Source organism: Schistocerca gregaria, chromosome 2 (assembly GCF_023897955.1).
Source record: "Schistocerca gregaria isolate iqSchGreg1 chromosome 2, iqSchGreg1.2, whole genome shotgun sequence".
Lineage (NCBI taxonomy): Eukaryota > Metazoa > Arthropoda > Insecta > Orthoptera > Acrididae > Schistocerca > Schistocerca gregaria.
Genome location: NC_064921.1, coordinates 622,519,891 through 622,536,993, shown reverse-complemented (window position 1 = coordinate 622,536,993; position 17,103 = coordinate 622,519,891). Strand labels below are relative to the sequence as shown.

General features: G+C 36.9%; 1 protein-coding gene across 6 annotated transcripts in view; it reads left to right on the top strand.

Moving 5' to 3' along the window:
- Nucleotides 1-17,103, top strand: part of LOC126334616 (protein Gawky) — a 339,985-nt gene that overhangs the window by 237,281 nt on the left and 85,601 nt on the right. For all 6 annotated transcript variants that reach the window (XM_049997028.1, XM_049997031.1, XM_049997026.1 and 3 more), the window contains 5 exons: nucleotides 4,710-4,964; nucleotides 5,573-5,902; nucleotides 6,645-6,836; nucleotides 13,533-13,790; nucleotides 16,006-16,187. In XM_049997028.1, the coding sequence (XP_049852985.1) occupies nucleotides 4,710-4,964; nucleotides 5,573-5,902; nucleotides 6,645-6,836; nucleotides 13,533-13,790; nucleotides 16,006-16,187 (1,217 nt within the window). The remainder of the gene's footprint in view (nucleotides 1-4,709; nucleotides 4,965-5,572; nucleotides 5,903-6,644; nucleotides 6,837-13,532; nucleotides 13,791-16,005; nucleotides 16,188-17,103) is intronic.

Here is a 17,103-nt window from a genome sequence, read left to right as displayed (position 1 = left end):
TCAAGAAAGGTTAGGTTAAAATCACCAGAAACAATTCCCCACCTTCTCCCACCTCGCCCATCTTTTCTTTAAGTATGCCAGTAGAGCTTCAAGGTGATTTATGAGCAAATTACAGTTATGTGCAGTGCTTGGTACACGTGCTATTTGAAGGATTTGTTACGAAATTCTGCTTTTGTTGTGCATATTTTTGTACACTACTCACCAAAATTTATGACAATCCCTGATAAAAGTAGCAACTTTAATTTCTCCATTTGTACCAGTAGTCACATGATGTTCCAGAGATGACTCTTAATTCATCGGTACAAATAAGTAGTTCATTAATTTTGCTTCTTAATGTGCAAATTGGGTGAAATAAAATTTCCACCAATTAATGAAAATTTTTAACCAACAGCTTCTTGTGCTGATGGAACATGCCAGAATTAAGTCATTGGTATTTTTTTCCCCCATACTGAAGGTTTGTTGCAATCCTAACCTTTCTTAAAACTTGCATTTCTTCTGCCCTCCCTTCTCATAAAAAGGTGCTGCTGTGACTCTATTTTAGTTGTCAGTCCTCTGAATGAAGGGATTTAATTTGAAGTGGCAGGCCACGAATTCCTCTCCTGGGCCAAACTCTTCATCTTAGGGTTGCACTTGCAACCCACGTCCTCAGTTATTTGCTGCATATATTCCAATCACTGTTTTTCACTACAGTTTTTACCCTCTGCAGCTCCATTTAGTTCCGTGGAAGTTACTCCATGATATCCTAATACAATGAAGTGCGAAAGCATCTTTATAGGCATTCGTATTCAAATACAGATACATGTAAACAGGCAGAATGTGGCACTGCGGTCAATAACGCCCATGTAAGACGACAAGTGTCTGGCACAGTTATTAGATCGGTCACTGGTGCTACAATGGGAGATTATCAAAATTGAAGTGAGTTTGAATGTGGTATTACAGTCAACGCATGAGCGATGGGACACAATATCTCCGAGGTAGCGATGAAGTGAGGATTTTCCTGTATGACCATTTCACGAGTGTACCGTGAATAACAGGAATCTGGTAAAACATCAAATCTCTGGCATCACTGCTCCCAGAAAAAGATAATGCGTGACAGAAGTGCAATCCTTCTGCAAAATTCCTGCAGATTCCAACGCTGGGCTGTCAACACATGACAGGATGTGAACCATTCAACAAATCAACATCGGCATGGGCTTTGAGAGCCGAAGGCCCACTCAGGTACTCTTGATGACTGCGCAACACTGAGCTTTATGCCTCACGTGTGCCTGTCTACACCGACATTGGACTGTTAAAGACTGGTCGGACGAGTCTAGTTTCAAATTGTATTGAACAGAAGGGAGATGTACTGGCATGGAGACAACCTCATGAATCCATGGACCCTGCGTGTCAGCAGGGGATTGTTGAAGTTGGTGGAGACTCTGTCGTGGTGTAGGGTGTGTGCAGTGGGAGTGATATGGGACTCCGCTTATGTCTAGAAGAGACTCTGAAAGGTGACATGTATGTAAGCATCATGTCTGATTACCTGTATCCAATCATGTCCATTGTGCATTCTGACAGACTTGGACAATTCCAGCAGGACAATGCAACACTTCACACGTCCAGAATTGCTACAAAGTGACTTCAGGAACACTCTCTTTGAGTTCAAACACTTACACTGGCCACCAAACCTTCCTGACATGAACATTATTGAGCATACATGGGATGCCTTGCAATATGCTGTTCAGAAGGGGTCTCCACCCCCTCATACTCATGGATTTATGGGCAGCCATGCAGGATTCATTGTGTCAGTTTCCTCCAACACTAATTCACACATTAGTCAAGTTCATGCCACTTCATGTTGTGGCACTTCTGTGTGCTCACGGGGGCCCTACACGATTTTATTCAGGTGTACTAGTTTCTTTGGCTCTTCAGTGTAGATATTGTACCATCCTGTCTCTTTTTCTTCTCAGTGTTTCTCATGTGTTCCTTTCCTCGTGATTCTCTGGAGAACTTCCTATTCTTTACCTTATCAGTCCACCTAATTTTCAATGTTCTTCTGTAGCACCACATCTCAAATGCTTCATTTCATTTCTTCTCTTTTCTGGTTTTCCCACAGTCCATGTTTCACTGCCATGCAATGGTGTGCTCCAAATATACATTCATAGAAATTTCTTCCTCAAAGTAAGGCCTATTTCTGGTATTAGTAGACTTCTCTTGGCCAGGAAACTATAGCACCCATCACACCAAACCCTGGATCTGACAGTTCAGTGCCAAGACAGGCACTTCTCATTGTGATAAAAATAATACATTGTGATGCAGAGAAACAGGAACATTTGTAGTTGATGTTGGCAGCTGTGTAAATGTTCAATATGTAGGGGAAAACACCAGACTGTTTAGTAGTAACAGACTCTTAAATAATATGGATCTTGTGGGTCATTGTGAAAGTATTTTACCAGTGTGGTGGCACTGTGACAGCTTCACAATGAATGAGATCTAACTTAGCATTAAAGTTCTTTCTCCTCAAAAAACTTATTGGGCATGCATTGGCTGTATGTACCCTAGAAAACATTGATGTTGTGCATGCTGCAGTACTAAGGAGTCCTCATCATTTGGTGGAAAAATGACCATGTCATTGGAGCTCAGACATAGATGTGTCCCAAGAATACTCCATAGCCTTCAATTTCATACTTAAAAGTTCAGGTTATTCAAGAACTGAAATGAATGATTCTGTATTGCTATTGCAGTTTTGTGAAAACCTGTTAGCTAAAACCAGTCAGGATACTAACATGACTGAAACTTTTTCAGTGTCAGACAGAACCCATTTTCACCTTAGTTGGTACATGAGTTGCATAACATGTATTATTGGTCACAAACAAATTATTTTGCACTTCACCGGCATCTATTACGTAGAACTAAAGTTTCTGTACGGTGTGCAGTGTTGTGTTGTGGAATGATTGGCCCTTACTTCTTCAAGGAAGAAGGAAACACTACTTTCAGCGTGTTGCCTTGGTTTTATGTCAACATGACAGACATCTTTGGCTTCAAGACTCCATTCTCTTCCGGATCTTGACATTCAGCACACATGGTTTCAACAGGATGAAGCCACCTCAACACAGTGGTCGACATTCCATCGCTGTAGTGGAATGTTTCTTTAGAGATTACATAGTTTCAAAGAATGCTAACTTTGCTTGTCTGCTCTGACATCCAGGCTTCAGTTCATGACTACTTTTTGTGATAACATCTGAAGTGTGTTGTTTACCAAAGAGAAAGACTAATTTTACCCAGCTCAAGACTCAGAATGAAGAAACATACTCAGTATCCCAGAGAACATATTGCACTACATTGTGCTAAATCTTCAGAATCAACTTACTAGAATGGACAACACTTGAATGACGTAATTTTTAAAAAGTAATGCCTAATGAGATTTCAACTCTTCTAGAACACACATTTAAACAAGAAATAAGTTTCATTCATTTTTATAATATTCCAGATTTTCATGTTTCTTTGTGCCACCCTGTACTTAAATAAGAAAAAGTCAGTTAAATGACCGTTAAACAAGAAAACTTGTTTATGAAAGTTAAGATAACTACTAATGCAACATTTCTAAATTGAACAACTTAAAATTTACGATACTTTCCCCTAATATGAAGTATTGCTTGAACAAAAACAGAATAGTACAAGGAGATTCTGTAAGTTCCCTATGCCAATACATAAAAAATATGACAACTTGAACTTACATCTTTTCATGTTTTCATTAACAGTGTGTACAGAAAATTAAAACCTTTAATAGTTAGTTTAAAAACACACTTATGTAAGTATTTAATGAGTAATCTGTGCTAAAATAACTATTATTTTATGCTCAATAACTTTCATGAGAGCTCGGAGACTCGTGCATCTCTTCTAGCTCAGGTCTGCTGCCAACAGCATTCAGGTACTGTCAGCCAATAATTTTTCAGTGATCTCCATTAGTACTGACGTCCAAGGTGTAATGACATTGAGAGTAGGGATGGTACACAGAAACAGTGTTTGAAAGCAATTTAAAGTTTGTGATATGTAGTATATATCAAAGTACATGTTTGCTAAGTTCATAAGTTTCTTACAGATACGATATTGTTTGAAAGAATATCTTTATGTTGTGCTCTAAATCATTTGTAGAATTGCATCATTTGTAAAAGGGAAATGTTTCACTGCTTACTTATGTATTTGTGTTGTAAGGTAATGTATATATGCCTAGGGTCAAATGGCATCTCATTGAATTTGATGAGAAGTGTGTTTGTGTTGGTTGAGATTGGTGTGGTGACCCTCATGAGATTAGTTTGAATATGTTAAATGAGCAGTTTGAAATAGAGTTGCAGTCATATCTGCTGTATGGGTTTCAGGATATATAATATTGCATCTGTCATTTCTTCTGTTGCCAGACAGTTTTTGCAAAATAATTTTGAGCTTTGCATTTGCTTCATTGTATTTTTCTGCCTTTGTTTGTATTTATGTTTACAGTGGATAGTTATGCTTCCACAAAAAAGAAAGAAAGAGGAAAAAGACAGAAGTTCTTGCAATTTGAATGGAGACAGCAAACGTGTTAAAACAATTTTGTAAAAAAAATATATATATATATATATATATATATATATATATATATATATATATATATATATATATATATATATATATTTGTAATTGAGTAACAACCATCTCGACACTGAAGTTTGGTTATTATTGCATTTTTACAGAAGGAAGATATCGAGAATGCCTTGCGTGCAAGCAACATGATTCTTGAGGATGCTCATGAGCTACTGTCCACTGCTAGTCGTGTGGGTGTTGAGAGCTGGCGTCGTCATGATGATCATTCGCCATTTGATCTCACAAGTGGACACCCAAATGTTGGAGCATGTGCAGCTGGTGTAGGTGTTGGTGTTGGAATGGGTGCCTTTCCTGGTCAGAGATTCAACCCTGTTGCTGCTCAACAGATGCCCTTTGCACCACCGGTTAGTCTAATTGGTGAAAGTTTATATTAAGCTGTAAATCTAAATATTCAATCTTTGTTTATAGCAAACTACATTGATTGTGTCAGTAAGATATATTTTCATATATGTTGAGTGGTTATTGTAATATTTCTTGCATAATTAGCAGAGTAGCTGGATCAACTGGAGCAGTGTGAAAGATAAGTAAACTGAAGAGTAAGGGAATGTTAAAACATTGGTTATAATCAAGAAATTTGGAATACTTTTTGAGTAATGTTCTGTGGTAATAGAAATACGAGATGGATTAAAAAAAAAATCTCTGTGGATGTTTCCTTGATTTTGGGTCTATTATTCCTTCTCATGATTGACCATCTCATAGTTTTCAGTATTTGCTGTATACATCTATTATGTTTCTAAGTGAAAGTATATAGATTCAGATTTCGAACTGGCACACCTTCGTAAATTATCACACATTTTTAATTCATATTCAGTTTGTTTCGTTAATATTATGTTTGTGGTAGATTAAGTCTTCACACATTGTGTTGCGATAAATATTAAAACAATGATTTTGTTTTGTATTTTTGCATCATTTTTGAAAAACAAATACAGATAATGCTCATTTTTCACTTTAGGGCCCTGGTGGTGGTGTGAGTAATGCAGGACCAAACCTTTTGAATAATGCGGGATTAAATATAAACAGCATGAGCCCAGCTATTATGCAGAAGATGCTCAGCCAACAGCCACCCCCAACACCGCAGCAGGCTCACCCTGGTGCTGCTGCCCAGGCAGCTGTGCAGCAGCCCACAGGTGCGGGTGTTGGTGTGGGCGCATTCAGCTCACCTGCAGCTGCGGCGGCTGCTGCTGCTGCACGTGCACCCCAGGCGCAGCCAACTGCTACTCAGTTACGCATGCTTGTGCAGCAAATACAGATGGCCGTTCAAGCTGGCTACCTCAATCATCAGGTATGTATTGTTCACTAATTGAACAGTGCAAAACTTGAAAGTTTAGTTTTCACACTATTGTAAATGGATGTGTCAAGATCTAGAATACCTAGTAATTAGTGACACAGAAAGCTCTATCTGAGGGTTCTAAATTCTCAGTTACAAGCAAGAAGAGTCGCCAAATTTAGGTGTTTGTTTAATAAAAATCATTTTAAATTAGCAGCAAAAAATAAAATGTAAAGAAGATGGACAGATTCATTTGGAATGAGAACTTCTGGCTGCTGCTCAAAAGTGCACACTGAAAAAATGTCTACACTTCTTCACTTTAGTGTCTAGCTTCAGGCAAGAAGCAAGTGAGAACTCTCACTAATGTCGATAACTTAAGAAAACACGTTATTCTAGGTGCACGTTTTGTGACTATGAATCTGAAGCCTTTCAACTTGAAGTGGTAGCTGAATAGCATGTTCATCACTGCCACACAGACCAGATACAGAGATTAGTCTTAGAGCAGTAATTATTAAATAACCCAGTATCCAGGTGTTATACAACTTTGTGTTTCTACTCTTATTCTCACTGCATGCCTAAACCCAAAATCAGTAATGCTTTGCTTTAAAGTGCTGAAAAAAAAAAAACAGATTAAAATAAACTGTTAGAGCATTATGCTTGATAATGGCTTCCTTTTTAATGTGTAATTGAATGCATTGGTGCATTGCTGTTCCATATTTAGTCTCGTGTGTTACATGTTTGTTTCTTGCTCTTTCAGATTCTTAACCAACCATTGGCTCCACAAACTTTGATATTGTTAAATCAATTGCTGCAGCAGATAAAGGCCCTGCAGAACTTGATGCAACAACAAGCTGTTGTGCAAGTGCAACCCCATAAGAATAGTTCCAATGCTGTTCTGCAAATTTCTGTACAAATAACGAAGACTAAACAGCAAATTACAAATTTGCAGGTATACTTTGAATACCTTTTTTGATTAAAATTTCATTACAGAGTCTACTTTTATTGATAAAAATGTTACCACTAAAGTGTAGAGCAAATAAAGTGGCCTGTGTCATGTTCACGAAGAGTGCAGTCTTTACACACTTGAATGTCCCTTGAAAGCTATCTAAAATATTTATTCCAATTTCTTTTAAAATATATTCTGTTGCTTTCAGTTTATTAATGAATACTGCAGGTAAAAAAAAAAGGGATGCTATAGTAAAAATCATGTTTCAGATATTTCATGCAGACTATCTCATTGTTTCAAACAGATGAACACTTCTTGGGAACTTTTCTGGTGGTTATATTTTTTATTACCTGAACCATAACAAACACAGCATATAACTAGTTGTTTTCTATATACAACATGAATAATGCACTATTGAATACTTGATCGCATATTGATTCTAGAATGTAAGAAAAAGATGAAGTTCAAATTAAAAATAAATAGTTCTGTTCTTTCCAACACGCTTGAAAGCGGTTTTGTTCGTGCTCATATTTTCATGTAACTTATCGAGTGTAGATATAACAGTTAACTCAGCTTGTGAAATTTTTTCAGATAAAGTGCTAAAGTGTTGACATTAACTCATTTCAGAACATAATACATCAACTGAATTATTAAACTTTTTTGCGTTGATAACTGGCTCATGTCTGGTTTCAGTATTTTTGGGTTTGAATGAGACATTTGTTGGAAATTGCATACCATTGTTTCGTTCATTTGTGGATGGTCTATGTTGTCTATTGTTCGTTCATTTGAATTAGTTGTTCTGAAACTAATTCAGTTTATATAAGAGCTGATTTTACAAATGTGCATTTACTCAGAATTTATTCTTCATGTGACATTGCTTTCATATTAGTCAAGTCCAGGCTTACATTCCTTCTTGTTTGAAATAATAGAAATAATTGCATTTTGCAAATTTGGTAGATGTTTCGGCGGCGGCGGTGGTGGTGGTGGTGGTGGTGGTGGTGGTGGTGGGTGGGGGGGGGGGGGCAGCAATTGTCGGATTAAGTCTTTACTTATGCTGTGACTACTTCATATAGTAGTAGGAGGTTGTTTTTGAAAATTTTATCACTCTTACTTGTGCATTTGTTACCACTTATTTATTCAATTGTTGTTTAATTAGGATATTGTTTTCTTTGTGACTGTTCCCTTATCATATTTATGGCAACATGAAATTTAATAGAAAATATTTTCAAAGTTATCTTCTTCTGCAGCAGTGAGTCTGCAAAATTTTGAACTGAATTCCATAATGAATTACCAAAGATCACAATTTTCGACAAATGGCAGTACAAAGTTACTGGAGTGTTGCAAGGTACCTCTGAAGACTGTCCTTTAGATAGTTATAGAACAGTTATGGCATATGATTAAACCACTTCAGACACACTTTCTAATGCCTATCACCCTGTGCATAAAATAGGGATAGGATACAGCAGTACCTACACTTACTTTTCCTTCTCTACTTATAAAAAGGAAAATCCACCAGCCTTTGGTTCCTAAAGTGTTTTGTTTATGTTAAATCATAGTTGGTTCATATCACAGAAGTCTTGTGATGTAGAGCTCTGCATTTACTGTAGTGCGTAGAATTTAAAGAAACGTGCAAAATTCCCAAAGAAAATACTTTGGCTGTGCAGCAGTGATTACAGTTTTTATTGGTGACTATACTGTAGTCAGGATTGTCACATTCAGGACCTACATTTTGTTGTAAGTCAAGATAGTAATTGTCTAGCAGAATTAAAAAGTCTCTAAAGTTGGAGAATGTGTTATCGTAATTTATTTAACAGTGCACATCGGTATTTATGGTATTGACTAGGTGGGTTTTATGCTTATATATTTGTAGATTCATTTGAGTTATGCTTCATCGTAGATAGCTGTCAATGCTATCTTATGGTTAATAACCAATGTTATCTTCAATTTGATTTACTGCTACAGGAATATCTAAGACTATCTGTTCATGCTCTGGCTCATGCAAGTAGGCGCTCATGAGTTTGCTGCTGCAGTTGCTACTGTAAAATACGTTTATGAGAAATCTTAACTCTAGTTGATGATTTATGTTTGATGACTGTTCATTTACTTATGTTCCTTTTTGTTGTGCCTGTCACTAAAAGTGTTGATACTATTATGCAAACAACTGAATCAGATCATTTGACAAAAGCATACCAGCAAATGATATTTTAAATCTTGATTATGTGGTGTTATGCAGACACTAAAGCAGAAATAGTTACTATATACTGATGCTATACTAGATTCTTGACAGAGGGGGGGCAGGGCATGCCTACAAGTTTATTTAGAAGTCTTGTCAAAATACAGTTTTTCTTAATGGGAACATCCATAATGCCAAAATCAGTTTAAAGGAGGATGGAAGCACTTTCCATCTTGGAAAATGTATTAAAACACTATGTGATGGAGTGGCTGATGACTTCACTGTATAGTGTCTTTTTAATCCCGCTAGTGACTCAGTTCATATTAAATTAATACTTGTTCCATATATCATGAATACAAAATTTTGTAGTGATGTACGTGTCATTTTAACATAAGTTTTCTTTACACAGTATAAATTTCTCTCTATCTTTTTTACAGTTACTACTTCATATATAAAACTTCATGTATTGAATATAAAGAATTGTCATTCAGAAATTCTATTAATTTGGTACTAAATGTTTATTGCCTGTCTGTCAGACATTAAATGCTATTTGGGAAATTACAAAAATTTTTGTGGCCGCGTAATTCACTCCTTTCTGTGCCAAAGTCAGACATAATCCAGACTAGTGAAGATCATCCTTTCTTCAGTGTTGTAGTTGCTACACACTTCTGTTTTAGTTTTGAATTGGGATGCTAACAAATTTCATAAGCGAATATATATGTATTACGAAGGCACTGTGAATATCTGGTGTTTCATAAATAAATTTTTGCAAGGTGATTTTTGATTGCCTCCAGCCATTATTTTGATAACAAGCTTTTGTGCAATCATTAAGAGAGAATCTTAATGATGAATTACCCCAAAATATGTTGTCGTATGAAAGCAGTGAATGAAAATAGGCATAGTAGACTAATTTACTGATTCGTTTATCACCAAAATTTGCAATAACCCTAATAGCATAAATAGCAGAACCTAACTGTTTAAACAGATCATCACTGGTTTTTTTTTTTTTTCCCAATTCAGTTCTCATCAATGCAAACACCCAAAAATTTCAAATATTCTGCCTTAGCAATAGACTTCCATTCAAAGTCTATATTTATCAATGGTGTTATCCCATTTACTGAACAGAACTGTATATGCTGTCCCTTCTCAAAATGTAGCGAAAGTCCATTTGCAGAGAACCACTTAATAATGTTGTGACAGACATTACAATTTCTTCAGCTGATCATTGTTTGTTGGATGTGATTACTACACTCGTACCATCAGCAAAAATAACTAGCTTTGCATCTTCATGAATATAGAGTGGCAAATCATATATTAAGAACAATAAGGGATCCATGATTGAACCTTGTTGGACATCATTCTTGACACCTTTCCGTTTGGTGGTGGTGCTGCTGCTGCAGCAGCAGCAGCAGCAGCAGCAGCAGCAGTAGTAGTAGTAGTAGTAGAAGTAGACGGTATTCTGTCTTATGGCAGGTCTTGTCATGGGTTAAGCCTCTTCAGCTTTTGTCTGTCCATAGCTATCTTTTCATTTATGAATATTTGTCTCTTTTGATATTGTCCGTCCAGCATTTGATATCTTTTTTTTTTTCCTCTTCCTCTTTTTCCCTCCACCATTCTGTCTATTCCTTCCTTCAATAAACAGTCCCTCCCCAAACAATGTCCAATCCAGTTCCGTATTCTCTTTCAGCTTGTTTCTTTCTTCTCCAACTGTCCTTAATATTTCTTGATTCCTTACTCGGTTTTCTCATTTCACTTTTTCCATTCTTCTCCATATCCACATATCTAGTGCCTCCAGTTTTCCTTTTCTTCCTTCGTCAATTTCCAGGTCTCCGCACCATGCAGTTCAATGCTCCAGATGTTACACTTGGCAAGTCTTTTTCTCAGATCTTTGTTTAGTGGTCTGCAAAGTAATTTCTATTTCCTCTTGACTCCTCCTTTTGCCATTGCAATTCTTATCTTAATTTCTGTTGAGCAATATATTATTAGACTTCTCAAGTAATTGAAGTTACTCACTTATTCTATTTCCTCTTCCCCTATTTTCGTGCAGCATTTTCTCCCCTTTCCTCCAGTTACCATGCTTTTCATTTTCTTCTTGTTAATCTTCATTCCATATTCTTCTAATTTTGTGTTTAGACCGTCTAACATTTGTTCCATCTCCCTTGCACTCTCTGCCATCACAACCATGTTGTCTGCAAATCTTATACACTCCACTCTCTGACACCCCCTCCCCCCAATACAAACTCCTCTCCTTCCATCAAAACTTTCACTAATAATTTCCTCCAGATAGATATTGAACAGTGTTATTGATAGACAACCACCTTGTCTTACACCTCTTCCCAGTTAAGTTTCTTCACTCATCACACCTCCTATTCTTACTCTTACTCTTGCTCTCTGGCTCAAATATAAGTTTCTAATTAGCTGTCTATCCCTCCAGTCAACTCGATGTTTCCTTAGGATTTCCATCAGTTTGCCCCATCTGATCAAAAGCCTTCTCAAGATCAATGAACACAACATACACCTTCCTTTTCTTCTCCATGTACCTCTCTCCTATCACTCTCAGTAGCCCAATGACATCTCTAGTTTTCACTCCTCGCCTGAAACCAAATTGTTCATCTCATATTATGTAATTCAACTTTCCATATAGCCTTATGTTGATTGTCCTCAGCAAAACTTGGTCTGCATGCAATATCAGGCTTACTGTTCTATGTTCCTCACTCTTTGTGCTGTTCTTTTTGTTTTCTATAGTTATTAAGATACTTCCTGTAAAGCCCGTATGACACAATTCAATCAACTCCCTTTTCCTTTCTTTCTCCAATGACTTTAACAGTTCCACAGGAATCTCATCAATTCCCCATCGCCTTTCCATTTTTCATCTCCTTCCTAGATTCTGCAACCTCACTAGTTCGTATTGCATTTCCTTTGTCATCATATGCAACTTCATCTTCTTCTTCTATCCCAAGCTCTTCTTCACTTGGTCGGCTGTCTGCAGCGTACAGCCATTATGTGTATTCTTCCTATCTTCTCATTATTTCCTGGAGTTCACTCACCATTTTACCATCTGCTGCCTCTACTTCCTTCAGTCCATTGTTGTTTCTCTTTTCCCTGAATGTCAAATCCATTGCTTCTTTGTACATCGTATTTTCCTTCTTTCTCTAATTTCTCTATTTTGTCAAACTTTTCTGTTAGCCATTTCTCCTTTGCTTTTTCTGTCTCCCTTCTTAATTCATTATTTAACCTCCTGTAGTTGTGCTTCCCTTCTTCCGTGTTTACAGTTTTCTATTTCCTGTGGTCATCCATCTTGGATATCATATCTCTTGTTACCCATTCTTTCTTTACTTTTTTCCTCTCCTTGACTCAATTGTTTCCTTAGCTGCCTTTTTGATCCCATTTTTAAAACAATCCCATCTTCCTTCTGTGCATTCCGCTTTCTGTTCTTGCATCATGATTTCACAATATGCGTTCTCTAATTTTTCTCTGGCACTCTGCTGATTTTTGCAGACTAGCGGTACTGTTAATTTCAACCTTCTGCATTCTTCCAGTATCTAGAAAGATTTCTTGATTCTCACAGTCAAAAGCCTTTGAGAGGTCACAAAATATCCCAGTGATTGATGTTGGGTTATTCAAAGCATTTAATGTTCGATCAGTAAAAGCATATGTAGCATTTTCTGTTGAAAAGAACTTTCTGAAAACCAAACTGACATTTTGTTAGTACTTCATTTTTACAAATATGTGATGCTACTCTTGATTACAGTACTTTCCCAAGAATTTTAGGTAAGCCTGTCAGAAGTGATATTGGACAGTAGTTGTTAGCATCAGACCTATCCCTTTTTTGTGCAGTGATTTAAACAACAGCATATTTCAGTTTATCTGGAAAAATGCTGTGTTTCAGTGAGCTGTTATGGTTGTGGTTGGGAACAAGCGTGTAGTACTGTGTTGGAAAAGCCATCAATTCCATGTGAACTTTTACTTTTGAGTGAATTTATTATTTTCTTAATTTCAGTAGGAGAGGTGTTTTGAATTTCAATTTTATCAAATTGCCTTACATTTTCTAATGAATAGCTGGATCCTATTTTCTCTACAACACATACCCTATGGCAGAAATATAGTGGGAACTGTAGATACATTTAGAATTTTAATTGACAAGATTAATATGTGTGGCCTAAGAAGGCAGTGTGTAGTGTTGGAGAGTATGGAAAAGGTATATGTGAAATATTGTGAGATGTCTGAAGTTGATTCCACACATGGAGTTCCACAGACTTTGTTATAAGAAGTAATTTACCCATAGTATTGTGTGATGCAATATATGGTTGCCTTTCCAAGTTTCCTTTCCTGTTACTAAGAGTCTGTCTTAATATTAATACAACTGCAATGTAATTCAGTCATAAATAGGATTTGAAAAGTGATTGAGTTGCATACATGGATTTTTTTTTATGTGAGTAAAATAACTACTTTAAAAACATTTAAATTATTAGATGTAATAAAGAGAAGGAATCTTCTTAACCTGTTTGTTTTTGTGTTCCCACCAGAACCAGATAGCATCACAGCAGGCAATCTATGTGAAGCAGCAGCAGCAACAGCACCAGCAGCAGCAACAGCAGCAGCAGCAGCAACAACAGCAGCAGCACCAACAACAGCAACAGCAGCAACAACAGCAGCAGCATCACCTTGCCGCTGTGCAAGGGGCACAGCAGTCGGAATTTTTCAAATCTACGCTGCATGATCAGATGATGCTACCTCACAAGTTTGCTGATCTCACAATTGCTACAGATCCAACTGTGCAGATGGTTAGTCATTTATTCATTCTGTGGGTGAATGATTGGAGAAAAGTGCCACCTCAAAGAGAGAATTTGTGGGGGCAGCAGTTTCCTAAATTGTATTATAAATGGTTATCAGCAGAAAGCATAAAGACCACAGGCTTTGCAGTTACAGTAGCTCCATTACCTGTGAAATAGTCATCTGTTCTACATCTTTTCTTCTCTTCATTGCTGAACTCTGCACTTCTAACATTGTTTTACATAACACACCAAGCTAATAGCAGTGTGCATCACAACTGAAGGTAATTATTATTGTTGCCAGATACTGTGGATTACAAACAGTTTAACATGACCTGAAAATTGGAAACATTAATTTCTCTGATTCATTTGTGGCTGAAGTGTTGGTGACACACCTCATACCCCATTAAATAAGTACAATTAACTTTTGGATCTCAATGGGGGAAACCTACTGGGCTATTTCACTTGCATGTGGAATAACATAATAATTAATTTTCTGGCATGTTACTATATGAGATATGAATGCACTTCTAGATGGCCAGACATCTGAAATATGGAGTTTGTGGGGAGTGGATAAGTGATACGAAGATATGTGGGTAAATATGTCACTGGTAAAAGACAGGAACTGTTGATTTACACTGATTCAGTATTCACTGGATAGTCAAATCGTGAGCAAGAAGTACATAATCACACAGTCCAAGAGTAGTCCGGGTGTGAGGTGGCAGTCGTCATCACAAGGCAGCCAGCATCATATGTGGATCATATAGAGCACCAATGAGAATTGACGTTCCCAGCAGAACAACTGCTTATATCAGCCAAGTTGGCCATGGGGTCCTGTCAGTTGACATGGTGATGGCCTCGAGGACATATCTTCTTTCTCGTGTTCGTCTTGTAATGACCACTTGCTATGTCATTGGCAGTGCAGGCGGCAAGTTTGGATCAAATTTGGACAGTTGCAATAACTCTCTCTCATTGTCTTGGTTGATTATATAAGTAACAGTTGTGTGTTATATAAACAGAAACTGTAAAATTCCCATTTGAAGTCTGTACGATCTAGAATCTGCATGCCAATCGGGTAAAATTACTGTGAGCATTGAGACAGTCACCCTACCGACACATCAGGTTGAAGGTACCCATTTGGTAAAACACTGTTCTGCTGCATGAAGTCCACAACAGTGGATTCTGACAGACATGTGGCCCCATAAACATTATTCATTCTCCTACGGATGTCTGCTGGTATTTGTCCTTTGTCAGCCAAGGAAACAATAACAGCACATTAGTCCTGTTTCAAAACAATGTAATAATGTCCCATAGTTCACGTTTCTCCATTTACTCGATGCCACACTAATCGCTTGCCTACATGTCTGTGCTTATATAGTCACCTTGGAGTTGCCCTGTGTTGCATGTACTCTGCAGCAACTAGAATATTAAGACTGTATGTTTGTGCACTTGACATTCAAAGCAGTGTGTCCAACATAAATCAAGCAACTTATGTTGCACCATAATATGCAAAAATGTGGATTGCAAACAGACCTCTACCCACACCCTGCATTCTGATATTTTGATGATCATTGTACTAAGAGGCATATTTTAAACCCAAACTTGAATGCATGAGTGGTACTAAAGTAAAATAAAATCACATTCCCCTGTTTCATAAGGTTTCATGGCTTAACTCAAGGCTGTAAATTTACCGTTGACCTCATCTTAATGCAGATCGAAATTTTTGACTAAAAACTATGACCTAATTTATAGACTGTAAGAATTGATTATTGATTACTGCCATTTATTACATTAATATTTTAGTACAGCCTGTTAGAAAATTAAAGAAACAACTGCATAGCCTTGTGATGGAAATTTAAGGTAAAAATGTGTTTACTATTTGTTTCGAATCTATTACTTTAAACCTACTGCCAAGTTGCTGTGACATTGTTCGTATGCCAGTTTCAGTGGGACTATCAGAAATATTTGTAACATTCCCAAATAAAGAAATTTACTGTGTGTCCTGTTTATACAGATCAATAAGACTGATTAATGAATGTGGATCCTTCCTAACATTGGCTTTCATGAGTTGGTCTCATGTTATTTTCCCCACAAATCTAAGACTGACAATAAGAGGTGGTGAGGATGCTGTAATGTTGCAGTTGTAGTCCTTAGTTCTCATACTATTAGTTTAAGTTTTAAATTATGTATCTTTTGCTGTTGTGTAACTTCACTATCTATTTCACAGCCATCATCTTATCAGACCAGTCAGCAGTCCCGTCTGAATCAGTGGAAACTGCCATCTTTGGAGAAAGATCAAGACGTGACCAGTAATGAATTCAGCAGAGCTCCAGGCACAACTACTAAGACTGCACTTCCTCAGAGTCATTCTTCACCAAATATGAATCCTCTCCTCGGACCTAGTGATGGGTAATTTTTCTTTATTTGTATTCATTATCTAAGTTTATATTTGTAGGTCTATAGTTGTTGTTGAGTACCAACCAAAAAGGATGCTTAACAATAATTTTCTTGAGTAACCCACTCTGAAACAGGAAACAGTGTTGTGACAGATTTATAAAATTTAGTTTGCTTTGCCACAGTTTTGTTGCAAGCATTGGAAGAGTATGTAAGAAGGGTCCCTGAATTAAGAGGAGGCATGTTTCCCCTTTTCATTGTGTGAATGAGTATTGCCATGACCACTTTATTTTTTGACATTTCCATTTTGGCTTCAGAAATAGGTGGTGATATTTATATACACAGTGCCTGATTCATTTAAAACTACCTGAGCTCTAAGCTTTAAGAAGCAACTGAGCTGAATAAGCTTCAAACAGGTTGGTATAACTTCTACATGCATCTGGACTTGGTTGAATAGTTCATGATTTCCTTTTACCTTAGCAGTCTGGGTCCAGTTTCGATTTTTGTGCATATGAGATCACTGCTATCAAGAAAGAAATTCAATAATTCTATAACATTGCACCCTGTCTGGTAATCTGTTAAAAGCAAGTGAAAATAAGGCTTGCATAAATCACAAAGTTAAAGTTTGTTAAGTGTAATGCCTGAAGGGAAACAATAGCTTTATTTTCATTGTGTACCATTCTCTAGTTTGTATAATGTTGTCACTCAATACTCTTTGTGTTTGTTTAGAAATTTCAAGCACAGCATTTGTAATCTTTTTAACCGGTCAAAATTTGGACTGCATGGCAAGGAGATAAAGCTTTTCGTATTCATAAGTTGTGTTTAAGTAAGACCTAATTTTTAGAGAAGAGTGGACCATTTGAAGCATTTGTCAACAATGGGAGGAGGGAACAGGTGGAACTGAATATTTATCAAGACTGATATTGAATTT